The 15,909-nt window shown below is 52.3% G+C and overlaps 2 protein-coding genes across 2 annotated transcripts; one reads left to right on the forward strand and one right to left on the reverse strand.

Annotated features, from left to right (window-relative positions):
- Window positions 1–7,548: 7,548 nt before the first annotated feature.
- Window positions 7,549–8,367, reverse strand: LOC309329576 (hemoglobin subunit alpha-like). Its single transcript, XM_081840477.1, has 3 exons — window positions 8,178–8,367; window positions 7,864–8,068; window positions 7,549–7,754 (listed from the first exon to the last, which is right to left on the reverse strand). The coding sequence occupies exons 1-3, from the start codon at window positions 8,270–8,272 to the stop codon at window positions 7,626–7,628; spliced, it is 429 nt and encodes a 142-aa protein (XP_081696603.1). The 5' UTR covers window positions 8,273–8,367; the 3' UTR covers window positions 7,549–7,625.
- A 2,844-nt stretch (window positions 8,368–11,211) lies between these two features.
- On the forward strand, window positions 11,212–12,000 carry LOC309329587 (hemoglobin subunit alpha-A-like). The gene is made up of 3 exons (XM_081840510.1): window positions 11,212–11,368; window positions 11,476–11,680; window positions 11,782–12,000. Exons 1-3 carry the CDS (start codon window positions 11,274–11,276, stop codon window positions 11,908–11,910), a joined length of 429 nt encoding a protein of 142 aa, XP_081696636.1. The 5' UTR covers window positions 11,212–11,273; the 3' UTR covers window positions 11,911–12,000.
- Window positions 12,001–15,909: the final 3,909 nt, after the last annotated feature.

The raw sequence follows: 15,909 nt of genomic DNA on the forward strand, positions 1-15,909 counted from the left end.
AAGCCTTAACGAGATGGGGGAGGGGAGCTCCACCTAAACAAGCAGAGTGGCAGGCCTGTGGCGTTGTCTCCGCGGGATGACTCCCTCTGCCTCTGTCTAGGGTGCCCGTTCCTTGAGGTGCTGAAGGCTTGGGTCCCCTTCTAGAGCCACGGAGGCTGCATGCTCCCCTCTTCCCACCCTCCGGTTGCTGCCATGGAGAGGGAGCCTGGCTCTTCACTTCTCAGGACCTGATGATTTAAAGCCAACTCTTTATTTTGATGGCAATACCCTTCAGAAACTCTTAACTGGCCTGGGCTTTGCATACTTGCGAAGAGCCGCTGGAAAGAATCGGTCAGTAGGACAGGGCAAGTCCTGGGCCTGGGTCAGGTGTGACTGAGCAGGAAATGCTGGAAGCAGCTTTGCGGGTCCAAGGCCACCTCTGGCTCTCTCTTCCTGGCTGAGGCAAAGCAACCCTTTTGTTTCATGAGCCCTCGGTGGGGAGGCTGGAGAGAGAGGCCTCCGTTGGAGCCTGCCTTTCCCTTCTCAGAACGCTTCTCCGGGTGGAGAACGAGAGTCCTCTGCAAACCATCCAAGACGGTTCAAACTGGTGTTCTTCACCAACAGTTTCTACAGGGTTGTTTTAGACATGTACGGTTGTATTTTAATGTGTATTTATATTTTTATTTGGTTTTGAGATAATGCTGTTACTGGCCCTGAGGCTTTGTGTTGAATAAACTACTAGTTACTGGGGGGGGGGGGGGAGAAGGGTGCCAGCCTTTAGGCAGCCTATGCAACACTATTTCAGTATTTGATATGCACAAACGAGCCTCCCCTATTTTTCATCATTTTAGCCTGGTGTGCTGAGAAACTTGGGAGAGGCAAAAGATGAAAGCAACTTGAAACTCCTTTCATTTTGTGAAAAAAACACACACCACAGTATTGTCCTTCAGGTGCCTATCAGCTCCTGGTCTGCCTTGAAGAAGGGCTTTCCTGGAATATTGCCTCCATGCAGTATTGGTGTCAATGGGGAAATGCCCCAAATTCTGTACTTGCGGGCACAGGTGTGAGCAGAAAACCATTCAGCTTTCTCCTCCTTTTCTGTGTCCACTACTCTGGTTGACATTGTCTTGCCCTCCCTGCAGAAAGGAAGAGCAGGGCCCTCCCCACACCAGGCGGGGGGGAGGAGGAGGAGGCAGTGGCTGCACAGAGTTTTGCTTGCTGGGAGTGCCAAAGGCCGTCCTTCACTACAGTAGCTTAACTGTAAATAGCCTGCATATGTCTGGCTCTAAAGACACACACACAAAAGTATGTGTGAAACACTATATGTATATAGAAGGTAAATATACACATTCACTTTGACTTGTTACTGCAGATCTGTAATCAATTGTATATTAAATGGTTTTCCTGTACTGGAGATTCCTTTGCGCCATCTTAAATTTGGTAGATCTGGAGAAGCGATTCTCGCGATTCACGTGCCACTTTGTGGAAATGCTCGTTCTTCCGAGGGATAAGTGGGCTGGATTTACCTGCATGTGTTTCCCAAGAGCTTGTGATCGCTTGGCACTGCCCTCGCGACAGACTCATAGGATGGTATGTATCTGTCAACTCAAGGTAGCAAAGTGGCTTGGGAGCAAGTCATATATATGATGGAGAAGTTGGAATGATAATTTTTCAGTCAATTGCCCTAACCTTGCCTGCTCTGCTTGGGCACTGTGAATGTACCTTGTAGCCAATTTCAGCTTCTGAAGGTGTTCCCCTTAGAATTGCACAATGCTGCTACTTGTGTAAATGCAGGCACACTTTTCACAGTAACACAAACGTGGCATTTTCCACCAATTGCTAGGAAATACATGTCATTTCAAAGAGGAGCTGTTCTGGACAGTTCTATTCCATTTTTCTTTTCTGGGGAGGGTGGTGATGTTATCATTCAAGATTGTTAAATCTTCTACAATGGTGCCCCGCAAGACGAACGCCTCGCAAGACGGAAAACCCGCTAGACGAAAGGGTTTTCCGTTTTGGAGGCGCTTCGCAAAACGAATTTCCCTATGGGCTTGCTTCGCAAGACGAAATGTCTTGCGAGTTCCTGCGGGTTTTTCCCCCCTTTCCCCCCCTTTTCCTAAGCCCTAAGCCGCTTATCAGCTGATCCGCTAAAAGCCGCTAAACCGCTAATAGCGCTAATCCACTAAGCTGTCAATGGGCTTGCTTCGCAAGACGAAAAAACCGCTATACGAAGAGCCTCACGGAACGGATTAATTTCGTCTTGCGAGGCACCACTGTAGTTTCAACCCTTCGCCTGCACTGCTCAGCTGTTACAAACTTCTGAAAGCTAAAGGGTACCCGGGAAAGAACAGGATGCTAAAAGGCTATGCCCACCTTGCCCCAAATACCTTCCGAGCAATTTTTCTTTAGATACTTTGGCAGCGGAAGATCAGATATGGGTCAGGAAGAAATGAGATCAGAAATGGCTCTGAAAGTTGCGCATCTTTCTAAAGAGGACTTTGAACCCTTCTATGACCTTCTAAAACAATTGCAGAAAGATTTAGCAGTGGAAAAAGGAATGCAGCCTTCAAAGTTTTTAGAGATGAAATAAAAATGGAATTGAAAGACTTGCCTATGAAATTTACTGAACTGCCTGCTTCAGCTAATGAAGCTTTGGATTTAGGAATATGCCACAAATCCACCATTAAAAGACTCACTAAAACTGCATCAGACTTGCAACTTCATATGGAGTCCTGGGAGGATAGGAGTAGAATGGATAATTTATGAAAGGAGCTGCGGAAAACAGGTATGAAAGCCCTTTTCGTTAACTTTTAAGCATGAATGCAAACTGCATACAAAGAATGCATGAGGCTTTGGCAACCCCCCCCCCCCCAGACAGCAACCCTGTGATAAAATAGCAACAATTTTTATTATTTCAGGGCAGTTCACAGGATAAAATTGCAATATAAAAACACAAAATACATAATCAAAGTAAAACCAAAAACAACCCAATAACACCCCCCAATACATTTTAAAAGGGCAAAGGCTTGGTTAATGGGGAACGTTTTTGTCTGGTGCCTAAAGGTGTATAATGAAAGCGCCCAAAGAACCTTCTTGGGGGGAGCATTCCACAAGCGGGGAACCATTGCAGAAAAGGCCCCGCTCTCGTGTTGCTACCCTCCAGGCTTCATATGGAGGGGGCACATGAAGAAAATGGCACATTCCTCCTTCAAAGAAGCAATTGAGAAAGTAGCAAGAGAAGGAACGGAATTTAACATGGAAGGGAAGAATGTCCACTACAAAAAAGAAACCTCAAAAAATACTACCCTACATGCTGCTGGAGTGAAATACAGATGGGGCTTCTTCCCATTTAAACTTATTTTGCAGATAGCAATACTGATAGGGCTCAGCTAAAGGAAAAGTGTTGTATACGCGATATAAGACTGTGACACCAGATGGCGATGTGGAGTCCCATCTTTCCCTGCCTGATTTCCCTGTATGAGTTTACAAGGCATTTAACTGAATCGCTTCTTTGACATCTCTAGATCCAGCCATCGTCACAATTGGGAGTTCCAATACACAGAACAGGTGGAGGAGAGAAACAGACAATATGGATGGCAAGGGAGGTCAAAGAGAAATAAGAAACCCAAGAGTTTCTTAAAGAAATTAGAAACATCATTCTTCTGCAAACTGACTGGTTTGACTTCTAATTTTTATAACTATATCTCATATATTATGCTAAGTGAAGAAAATGAGAAGGAGGGAGTGAAGGAAAGCTGAAACTGGCATTTCTTTTATCTTTGCAAGAGAAAATTCAATACCCTTAACATATTGAACTGTTTGAAGTTGGGGCAGGGAGTGTGAGCTGTCTCGCCCCCTGTTCACATGCCATGCCTGTGGACTCTTAAATGTGATGCTCTGTTGCACAGGTGTATTAAATTCCATATAAATTAAAACAGTGAAATCTCCGAAATAGAACCAAGCACCAATAATGCTGGAAGATGCAACTAAAGTAATTAAGAAACTTAAACCATACAAGGGACCTTGAATCTCTTGAAAGGATAGGTTGGATTGGTTAAAATTTTATATATATATATATATATATATATGCTTTCGTAGATTTTCACGGGTACAGGAATGCAGGTTTTGGTGTCCTCGGGTGTCCTCGGCTGCACCCCCCTGCAATCCCTACACAGATCTGGCTGACACAAGCCACAAAACCACAGCTCGCCCCTATACACGAAGCCAAGCCAGAGCACAACTAAGTACAGTACAGCCATCTTCTCAGGAAAACTCTTCACAAAGTTCAAGAGGTCAAGACACAAAGACTTTAACAACTAATCCACACCTAATGACCCACCTAAGTGGTACTCAGGATATCACTCAAGAAATCACTCAAGATATCTCTCAAGTAATTAAGGAACAAAAGAAGAAAAGGCACACTAGCCTGGGAACTTCCTCTCTGCCCAGAACATTGGAGGCTATACACCACACCCCCTCTACAGTATTTATAGGAACTCAAACACTGAGATCCTGCTCTGTTCCAGTAACAAGAAGCCGAAAGCACCAGCCTGAAGATGACGAGTGAGACCTCGTCGAAACGTCGCCTAGACACCCCAACTTTTACACGGGAAGACACCCGAGGACACCAAAACCTGCATATATATATATATATATATATATATATATGTTTCAAACCCTATCTATTTCAACAAATACTCTAAAGATATGGCCAAAAAAATGAATGTAAGCTTGAGTCATCACAGCAAGAGACCTGGTCTGTGCCTACCGTATTTTTCGCCCTATAGGACACACTTTCCCCCCTCCAAAAATGAAGGGGAAATGTGTGCGCGTCCTATGGGGTGAATGCAGGCTTTCGCTGAAGCCTGGAGAGCGAGGGGGGTCGGTGCACACCGACCCCTCTTGCTCTCCAGGCTTCAGGAAGCTAGCCGTGGGAGAGCTGTGCGAAGTCGTGCAGCTCTCCCACGGCTAGCGGAGAGCTTGCCTGCACCCAGAAGCTTGGGGCACGCTGAGCTCAGCACGCCCCAGGCTTTGGCTTCGCGCAGCTCTCCCGTGGCTTGCGGGTAGCAGCCTGTTCTGGGGTTGGGGGAAGCTCGGGGAAGCTAGGTGCGTCCTATGGGGCGAAAAATACGGTAACTGTATTATATCAGCTTTCTCAGAGAAGGGTAAACGGGTCTACCATACCATGATGTGGCCTGTATACAGAATGCCATTAGTATGATATTCAGTGTAAAAGAGAAGATTTGAATGCAACTGAAATTAGATGAACCTGTGCAACATAGAATATCAGGCATCCCATTTTTTAATAACAACAAAACTTTTGTAATGATAAAGCCATTTGCAAAAGCAGAATTCGAGATCTGGTGATCCTGGATATAAAAATCAGCACCACCTCTACGTATTTCCTTTGCATTGCACCCCTCCTTCAACACGTCTGATCGAAAACTGATGCATATGAAATGGAAAGAAAAACGCTCGTGCAGATTGATTCACTTTTATAAAAATGATGTTTTTCTCCCGGCAAATTATGGAAAGAATTGAGGGTTGTAATGTGAATTGGCTATCAGGTGATACGTATTATCTCAAGTCCAACAGCTGAATCTCAAGCAATTAGACCTTTCACGCAATTTGAAAACCTGATTCTGAATATCACTGAACACCCCCACTCAAAAAATAATATTGGTTTTATGCAAAATACTCACTGACCTAGCCATTGAACAATGCTTGACTAGTAAGCAAAATTGGGGAAAGGACCTAGGCATGGAAATTGTTCCATATGTCATAGATATGTGCATAGCTGTCAACCCTCCTTTTTTTTTTTTTTTTTTTTTTGCGGGAAATCCCCTTATTCCAGCGCTGCTTCCCACTGCTATCCCGGATTGTTAGATATCCCGTAGACTGTCTCCGGGACAGGTGAGGCTGCTGATCCCTTTATTTTCATATCTGAAAGTTGACAGCTATGGATATGTGAATTGGTGCCACCATTTTGGGAAACTGCATTGGCAGAAATAAGCAAAATTACAAACCAGGATGTACATTGCAACCCATGTCTAGGTTTATTAATAATATTTAAGTATACTCAAATTATCACAAGAGGAACCCTGCCACTTTTCTTCTGGCAGTGGCAAGATTGCCTGTAGCATGAGACTAGAAAGGAATCTCACCTGTAGATCACACCGTGGAAGCAGAATGTAGAGACAACTGCTTTATCTGAGAAGCTAAGAGAATACATGCCCTGAATCGATGCTTCGGATATGGGTGGTTTTGTTGAAATATGGCACATTTTTTATAAAACATTCAATTGAGCTTCTCTGACGACTGGCGCCCACAAACTACCTGTATGGATTTATGGGAGAATTTGACAGTATAATAGTCTTCTGCTCTGGGGGAGGGGGTGGGTGGGAAGAAACCCTTTTGATAATATTTGTGTTTATATTCTTTTCTTGAAAATGAATAAAATGCTTTAAAAACCAAACGTGTTTACCTTTCCCCCCCCCCTTGCTTTTCCCTTCGGGGTGGGGTTTGGATGGTCGCCCCTGCCCCCACCCCATGGAGGTGGGGAAAGAGGAGCGGGCCCCCTCTCTTCTCTTTGCGCCAAAGCTCAAACTGGCCTTTGCACCTTCTTGGGGCAATGGGAAAGGCGGCGGCATCAGCATTCGGCCACAACTGGCATTTGGTCCCCATCATCTTCCTTGAGCTGCTGCTTCCTAGGGAGGGGGGTCCTGCAACCCACGCACAAAGTCCCCCCCCTGCCCCGGAATTGGAGAAGTAGTTGACACCCAGGGTTGGCCTCCTTATCTGTGTCGTCCCCGTCCCGCCCCCCCCCCAAAGGCCTGCTGCCCCTCCCTGAGCGGTTGTGCCTGTTGCTGCCTGGGTGGGGTCCTTCTGCCTGCTGTTGGGTGCAGATAGGGAAGGAGGCAGCGCCCCCCCCCTGCCACGTGCCTTTCCCCATTGCTCTGGTCATCGTGATCTCGGGGGGCTGGAGCCTGAGGCGCCCCCCTGCTTGCGCGGAGACCTCTCCCTGCGCCCTTCGCGGCCTGTGGATGTTTTTGGGGGGGCTGGCCTCCCCATCATTGAGTGGGAGCAGAGAACACCCAGGATGGGGGTGGTTTGAGCAGCCTCCCTTTCGTGGGCGTAGAAGAGGGGGCAGCTCCCCTAAATCAATAGAAATCCGCATAAATGCATAGCTAACGTAGGTTCTGCCCCCCTTAACAAAAGGCCTACCCCCCCCCAACAAAAATGCCATTCCCCCTATACTGCAGTTCCTGCGTTGCAGCGGGTTGGGCTTTATGACCTTTGGAGTGCCCTCCAGTTCTGCGATTCTGTGCTGCTCTCTCTCAGCACAGGGGTGCAGAGGGGAAAGCCGCAGCCTTGCAGCTCCTCCACTTCCCCGAGGTACGAAAAGGCTTGATGGTGAATAAACTCATTTATTACCCAGACTTAACCATCCGGTCCCGGGGCAATGTGACATTCCCTACGGACAACCTCGAGGGGAGCGCCGTCGAGGGCTCCTCCGAAGTCCGTCCAGCCCCCCCAGCTGCCCCCCAGAGAGAGGTGAGGGCGCAGCGCTGCAGTTGAAAGAGCCCAAAGCTTTATTAGGAGGTAGAAGACGGGGAGGGCGCCCGGGCGAGCCCGTCTTGCCCTGGCTAGCGGTGGCAGGAGGTCAGGACGTGGGCGACGCTGCCCAGGAATTTGTCCACGGAAAGGAGGAGCGCCGGGTCGAGGGAGCCGCGGCTGTGGGCACCGACGGTCACCAGGATGCAGTGGTTAAGGCACTGTGGGAGAGAGAGGAGAGCGCCAGCGTTAGAGAGAGAGAGCAGGACCCTGGGCGCCCGACGGGGAGGGCAGCGGGAGGCCGGGGCAGCCTCGGGGAGCGCGACTCACCTCGAAGCTGCTGGGCGACACCCGCAGCTGGAAGGCGTGCAGCTCGCTGAGATGGCCGAGGGCGCCGGGCAGGTCGTCCAGGTTCTCGACGGCGCAGCTGAGCGCGTCCACCACCTTCTTGCCCAGCGCCTTCAGCTGGGCCGAGTCCGGAGAGAGGTCGAGGTGGTGGAAGTAGGTCTTGGTGGTGGGGTGCGCCGCCATCAGCCTGCGGGACGAGGACAGGATCAGGCCAGCGCCCTCGCCGTCGGGGTTCCAGCCTCCACCCACGGGCGGCAGACCTGGGGAGGGTCCCGGAGCCGTCGGGGAGGACTTACCTGGTGAGCACCTCGACGCCCACGGCTTCGGCGTGTCTGCTCACGGGGACCCAGATGGCCCTCACGCGCTGCTTGTCTTCCTCGGTCAGCCCCATCTTGGCAGTGGGGCGTCCTGGGCGCCGCGCGGGCAGGCAGGCAGCCTTTAATCGGCGCTGCGCAGGGGGCCTCCGACCCAGAGGTCCCGCCCTTCACAGCTGCGTCTGGGCGCCCCAAGGAGAGGCCTTGCGTGGGCACCACTAGCTGGCTGTTGGCCAGCAACGCGCAAGAGGCCCGGGGGGGACGTGCGTGGCGCCTGGCTCAGTTTCTTTCCCTGTTTTCGAGCGCTTAGAACTCAGCCCCCCCCCCCTTCACCCCCAGGTCGGTGAATTCGTTTATGGGCCATTTTTATCCCTCCCTTTCCAGCAGACTGCCGCTCCAGGCGGCTAAGGCTCAAAGGGAGATGCATCAGACGGCCAACTCAGGTGGACTCACAGACCACCGTCGAGGCCACTTGGAGCCCGCGGGCGCCTGCTTCTCTCCAATGGGTTTTGGGGACCTTCTCCGGAGGGTAGTCGCTTATGGGGGCTCTTGGGCATGCCTCTGCCGCCCCCGTCAGCCTAGAAACTCTCCGGGTGCCAACCACAGTCCACCCAATCCACTTTGAAAGCCTTCCAAGTTGGTGGTCGTCACTGCCTCTTGTGGGAGAGAGTTCCATGTGCTGCGTGAAGGGACTTCCTTTTCTGTGTCCTGAATCTTCCTACATTCAGCTTCGTTTGGTGTCCACAAGTTCTAGATTAGTGTGATAACACAGAGAGAGAAACGATTCTCTACCCGTTTTCTTCATGCCATGCGTAATTTTATAGACTTCTATCATGTCACCTCTCCCCCGTATTTCCTGTAAAGAGGGGTCCCCAGACCCCAGCGTAACCCACCCAGAGGGTCCGTGGAACAACTGTTCCGGACGTCCCGTTCTTGGGGGGTCGTGGTCTCCCGCAAGAGCACAGCGCCCCAAATGCGCGCTCCCGCCCCTGCCCCCCCCCGCTGCTTCCCTCCACTGATACCGTAAAGCTTCGCAGGGCGCCATCCCCGAGTTACCGCCGCCCTCTCCGAGTCTCTTCCGCAGGTGCCTTCAGCCAGGCTCCCACGGCCAAGCACCTTGGATCACTCTTCCGTGGAGAAGGGGACAAATATCCTGCAAGCCACCCCCCCCCTTCTTTTAAATGCTGCGTTAGTTTAACCCAGGAATTCTGCTGCCACTCACTGTTCTGCATTCTCACGGACGTTTTTTGCACCCACTGTGCCGCCCATAAGCATGCACGGAAAGAGTGTGCGTGTGGCTAGGAATGCAGGTGCATGCAACCCACCTTGGACACCTGTCCTAAGCGCTACTGTGTTGGTGAGGGGCGTGGGGGGGGACACACGTTGGTTTAAGTCCGCGGCAAAGGCCTCAACTTCCAGGAAAGTCTTGAGGGCTCCGCTCCTCCGCACGTGGTGACTCTTCATTTGAGCTCTTCCTTGCCCGCCTTGCTCCGTAGATTATTTCCGGGAAACCCCGCCCCCCCTTCCTTAAACTAGCTTTTTATTTCAAGTATAAAACTGGAATGATTAGAGGCTTCGTGTTTTGTTTTTTCCCTTTTTTATTGATTTTCCAAATTTATAACAAATAGAAAAAGAATATCAAACATACAAAGAAACATTTATCTTAACTGTAATAATTCCACCTTTGTTAACCTTGTTAGGTGACTTCCTCAAATACCTCTGCCTGAGTTTCCATATAAATTATTGTAGCAGTTTTCCAAAACTATTTTCACATAAAATTTACTTAGTCAAATTAACATCTATCTTCCTTTTCATTTAAACTTTAAACATATTATTCTATAACATCACATATTTAAATCCTAGGCCTATCTTATATTCACAAGTAATTTTATTTAAATTGAAATATACATTTATTAAGAAACCAGAAGCCTTTCTACTTGGAATAATAGGTCTAGAATTGCCCAAGAAAGAAGTCAGATTGTTTTTGTATGCCACAACCGCAGCCAGAATTTTACTGGCCAAAAATTGGAAAGCACAAGAAGTACTAACAGTGGAGGAATGGCAGATGAAGATTATGGACTTTTGGGAGCTAGCTGACCTGACCGGAAGAGTCCGCGACCAGAAGGAGGAGGACTACCAAGAGGAATAGAATAAATTTAAAGATTATTTAGCCAAATATGTTAGAGGCTTCGTGTTGGTTGCTGTGCTGCTGTTTGTGTTCCTCGAGACCCACCCGAAGAAATCTGGTCCCAGTACTTTGCTCTGCCGGATACCAAATACTGCACAACGAAGGACATCTGTTTAATACCCATCTTGCCAAACTTCCAACAAAGTGAGAGTGCCCCCCCCCCCACAAAGGAATGTCCCAGAGAGTTGATAGGTGTGCGTCAGGGACCGTCTGGGTGGGTGACGTGGACCACCAACTGGGAACCCCTGGTCTACAGTATTCCAAGTGTGGTCGTACCACAGATTTGTGGAATGGCATTTTGATGATAGCCACAGTTTTATATTCCAATGCCTTTCCTAAGTTTGCTCGGGAGTCCTTGGAGAGCTACCTCGCGGGGAGGCCAAGGACAAAATGTCCGCATTCAGCTAGACTGACTGCTACCCTTCTCTGACGCCCCGCCGCCGGCTGGTTTGCTGCGCAAAGGAAAGACCCATTTGACTTGGTTTGGTTCGGGCCGGAGCCCCGCGGGGGCGGATGAGGACCTCATCCTGGCTTTTTGGAAGGCACCATCCTCCCCTTTCCTCGTGCGCCTCCGCCACGCGCGGTTCTAGGGAAAGAATAATGGCCGAAAAGGGGGTGTCAGGACTAGCAAATGAGGCCTGTCATCGCCCAGGGAGAGCCCGACGTAGATGCCCGGCAAGGCCTGTCTGGGGGGAGGCAGCGGGAATTGCGGGGAGGCTGTTCGTGCGCTCCCTCCCGCATCTTAGCATTAGCCGTAAGAGGCGATAACGCGGGGAGAAGCCGCAGCGCCGACGGGCGGAGGCCGAGGGAGAGGCCCCAGGCGGGGCGGGGCGCCCTCAATAAAAAGGCCGCGCGCGCTCCGACGGCACCCGAGACTTTGAGCTGCCAAGATGGTGTTGACCGACGACGACAAGAGCCACGTGAAGCATGTTTGGAGCGAGATCCAGTCCCACGCCGGGGACATCGGCGCCGAGGCCATAACCAGGTAAGTCCGCCCCGTCGGGCAGGGACCCTCTCCCGGGGACGAGGCCGCGGGCCGGGCGGGAGCCGGACCCTCGTCTTCCTGCTCCTCTCCTCCTCCTTTTCCCGCAGGATGTTCGCGGCGCACCCCACCACTAAGACCTACTTCGCGCACATCGACGTGAGCCCCGGCTCCGCCGACGTCAAGGCGCACGGCAAGAAGGTCGCGGCGGCCATCGGCGAGGCCGTGGCGCACATCGACAACATCGCCGGCGCCCTCGACAAGCTCAGCGACCTGCATGCCCAGAAGATGCGCGTAGACCCCGTCAACTTCGCGGTGAGTCTCTCTCCTCCCCGTCGGGGCTCCGGGGAGGGCGGGATCCCTGCTTCGCTCCGTCCGGGGCCCCGTCTAACGCTCCCCCTCCGCCTCTCCCGCAGCTGCTGAGCCACTGCTTCCTGGTGGCCATCGCCGCCCACCACCAGGGGCTCCTCAAGGCCAGCACCCTCGTCTCCATGGACAAGTTCCTGGGCCGCGTCGGCGCCGTGCTGACCTGCAAGTACCGCTAGGCCCCACCAAGCCCAAGCCCGCCGCAGAGGAGCCGCCTCGACGCCGCCCTGCGACGCCCAAACCCCACAATAAACCTGCGCTTGACTCTCCCTGATCTCTCGCGTCTTCTTGGGCTGACCTGGGGGCGGGCGGGAAGAAGGGCAAGGGGGACCCCGGGGGCCTGGACGGCTCTGGCGAGGGAGACCCCGTCCCGCGGGATAGTCCCTAACTTGGCGCTCCTTGAACCCGGGGCACTTGGACCGAGTCGCCTGCAAGGTGGGGGCCCTGAAAGAGCGCAGGCACGCGGGGCCTTTGCCCGACGGGGGCGCAGAGTCAGCCCCAGAAGGGCTCCGTCTCCTTGGGGGTCTTCCTTCCAGTTCCCTTCGGGGGACTTGTGGGGTGGGGCTCCCCAGGCCTTTGCGCCCCTGGCTGGACTGACTGGGATGAAGCAAAACAAATTCCTACAGTAGCACCTTAAAGGCCAACTAAGTCAGTTCTTGGTATGAGCTTTCGTGTGCATGCACACTTCTTCAGATACCAATCTGAAGAAGTGTGCATGCACACGAAAGCTCATACCAAGAACTGACTTAGTTGGTCTTTAAGGTGCTACTGTAGGAATTTGTTTTGTTTTGACTATGGCAGACCAACACGGCTACCTATCTGTAACTGGGATGAAGCAGACGACCTATTCGGAAGGGCCGCTCTCGGCGTGGGGTTGTGCTCGCAGAAGGGCCCCGCCCGGCTCCGTCCAGCCGGAAAGCCCCGCGAGCCACAGCTGCCAGCCCGTGTAGGCAATACGGCCCGGGTTGGATGCAATACAAGGCAGCTTCCTAGGATCCTGCGCTCAAGGGCAGAGGCAGCCCCCTCCCCACAGCCAAGCCCACTCCAAGGCGGGGGGGGGCAGTGTTAGGGGTCTTCTCCACACCCGCACTGAGAGGGCACGGGAAGAGGCCCCCAAGCAGGAGCCCTGCCTGGGAGGGGGCGACTCGGGCTCTGGAACCACCGCCAGTTCCCGAGATCACTAGGACCCACCAGAGCAATGGGAAGGGCGCATGGCAACGGGGGGCGCCCTCCCTCCCCCGCTATCTGCTCACAGCAGCCAGGAGAAGGAGCCACGCCCAGGGCGGGTCGGGAGGTCTGGGGAGCAGATAAGCAGACACACAGGGTGCCAACATCTACCCCAACTCCAGGAGGCCTGCAAGGGGGGGGGTTAGGCCTCTGCTATCTCTACCTTGGCTGTGACGCCCCCCTCGCTCCATGTAGTGCGGCCTCCTACCTAAGGGAGCCGCGGGATTTCCCACGCATTTTCCACCAGAGGTAGCGGCGGACACGGGGGGGGGGGCGTTGAAAGAGTAGACCCCTTAACGGAGGCTAAGACGACTATCCAAAGCCACTAGCAGCAGCAGCAGCAGCTGTTTCCAACCTCCGGTGTCATAGAACCATAAAGAGCCCCCAGGGGTCATCTAGTCCAACCCCGTGGCATGCAGGTGTCCGGGGCAGGACGCCTCTGAAGAGCAGTTGCTGCGGAGCCCCCCTGGGGAGAGCATGCTCTGACTTCCAGATCCTGCAAGCGGATCCTTTTTCCCTGGAGAGGAATCTGGCTGTGGGAGCAGAGGCGGGACCCCTTCTTTAGCCGGGGGCCTCTTCCAAGGCTGCCCCGGCCAGACTCCTCTCTCTGGCAGGGCCTGGAGACCCACCGAGGGAGGTGTTTTGCGCGGGGCGCCTGTAGCATCCGTTTTGCTCCAATCGGCCCAAACCTAATAGTAATTGTGATTGCCGCGTTCCTTTATTTTGCAGAACTCCTCTAGCACCAAAAAGAAGCAATAAATACTGCCTCGTGAGGGTGCAAGCAAGCAGCAAAGGCTTGGGATTGAGGTGGGCGGCCGGGGGGGGGCGGCAGAGGAGGAATGAGTCACCTTCCTGGCGTCAGCTGTGTGCCAATATTGTTGCAAAGGCCGGGGGCCTCTTCTTCTCTCTGCCGAGCGGGGGCAAGTGTCCAGGGGGGTCCAGGGCTTGCGCTCTATGGGGAAATGGTGCGAGGTGGGGGCCGTCGCAGCTTCAATATAAGCGGTCTATTCACTTATTCACACCTTCAGGCTGCTTGGGGGGGGGGGGGTTTCCAGATCTTACAGCGCGGTCATCTCAAGCGGGGTTTGTTCCTCGCAGCAGCAGTGCAGCCGGCGAGTCCAAAGCACCTCTCCTAATTCTGAGCCTCCGTTATTCGGTTGCATCCTCACGGCTAGTTCTTTCGATGCTTTGAAGTACTGATAATTAAACGCCCCCCAAGAGTCACCTAACAAAGGAGTTCCCCTGACTTCATCAACACTTGTTGGTTGGCTAGGATTAGAGGCTGATACACACAACCAGAACATTTACATAGTCTGAATTAACTCTTCGCATGCTAATTGCTGATGCTCAGAAGCAGGTACACACATTCCAACACACACGGATCTTGGTTATATTCTCAAAACATGACACACAGTCTTCACACGTGAACACTAATTAAAACACCTCAACCCCCTTGCATGATTTATTTGTTAAGAGAGAAACATATAAAGGAGAAAAGTGACCCGAGTCTGCCTGAGCATCTTCGGATATCATTATTGTTCTGGAAGGTGCTATCTAGTCCTAAAAGCGTCTCCAGATAAGCTGCACGCGGATGGCAATATGACTCCGCTGAAAAAGGCATTTGCTTTCTCACACAACGGGCGGGGGGAGAGAGAAGGATAATTAATGAATAAAATATACGCTCCTACGCATCTTAAATCCATCAACACTCTTCATCGAGAGACAGCTGCAGAGGCGACGTGGGGCGTGTGATGCAGGGGCGAAGCAGGATCTGGCCTCCACGAAGCTGTGCCACTGTAATTGCTGCCACCATGGCAACAGCAGTGGGCAGGGGGGGGGGTGCAGCCCACGGAGGCTGGATCTACTGCCCCGGTGGATCTTGCTGCCCAAAGTGGTCACTTCGCTTTGCCAACAGGGTTTTCTCCCAGCCCTTCCCTGCCCTCACCCCGTTGCAAGCCCACCCCGCACCCCCGAGCAGGAGCCTGGCGGCAAAGGACTGCCCAACACGGAGAAGAGGGGGCCCACTTTGCTGGCAGGGGCACCTCGGAGCTTCTGCCTGCAGTGGTGAAACGAAGGGCGCTTAGCCAGGAATTTTGCCCGGAGCGAAGCCTCCAGAGGGCGCCACTGAGGCTCTTAGCCTGTCGATCGTTTGACTGCCTGGGCTTCTCCATCGCCCCCTCCTCTCTTTCCCAGGCTCCCTCCCCTGAAGCCACCAATCCCTCCTGCCCACCCCCAAGGACATGCACGAGCCAGCGGCTCCCCTGCCGAGGGTTTTCTCAGCGGCGCCTCAGTCGAACCTGCTCTCAGTTGCGCAGCAAAGCCCCCTCCAGGCTCCCTCCAGAGCATCGGCGTGGGGGTGTCTTGCTCAGGAGTCACTCAGCTGTGGAAGGGAGATGCAGGAGGTCAAGCTAAGTATGAGGGAGATGCCTCAGTTTCCCTTTTGCTGTGGCCCTGCCCCACGGGACCCCGGTTTTGTTTCAGGCCACCCCTGCTCGGTTCCATAAACTCCTCCCCAGCGCCCCATACCAAACCCTATAAAAAGCATGACTCAGAACGGCGGTTTGTACGACCTACTAAGGAAAATAGGACACAAGGAAATAATACACAATGAAATAACATTCAAAACAGCAACAATTAATTGCACATTCATTTGGGACCCAATTAAAACAATTTAATTCATTCAATAAAATTGATTAACTTGATCCAGTGATACCAGCTTTAAAATTATAATGCTATAAGTTGCTATACATTATATCTCCTAATACTGTAAAAATGCATACTTTTAAAAAAAACAACACTTGTTGTTAACAAGTAATATTAATGTGGGCCGAATGAGGTAACTGTTAGGTGGATTTATTTGTAGCTGGAATCCAAAGACTGCTCGCTAATGGTTCCTCGTCATCCTGGGGGAAAGTGAGAAGGGCGGGGGGCGCAGGGTTCTGTCCTGGCCC

Source organism: Podarcis erhardii (assembly GCF_964252035.2).
Source record: "Podarcis erhardii genome assembly, chromosome: 14".
Lineage (NCBI taxonomy): Eukaryota > Metazoa > Chordata > Lepidosauria > Squamata > Lacertidae > Podarcis > Podarcis erhardii.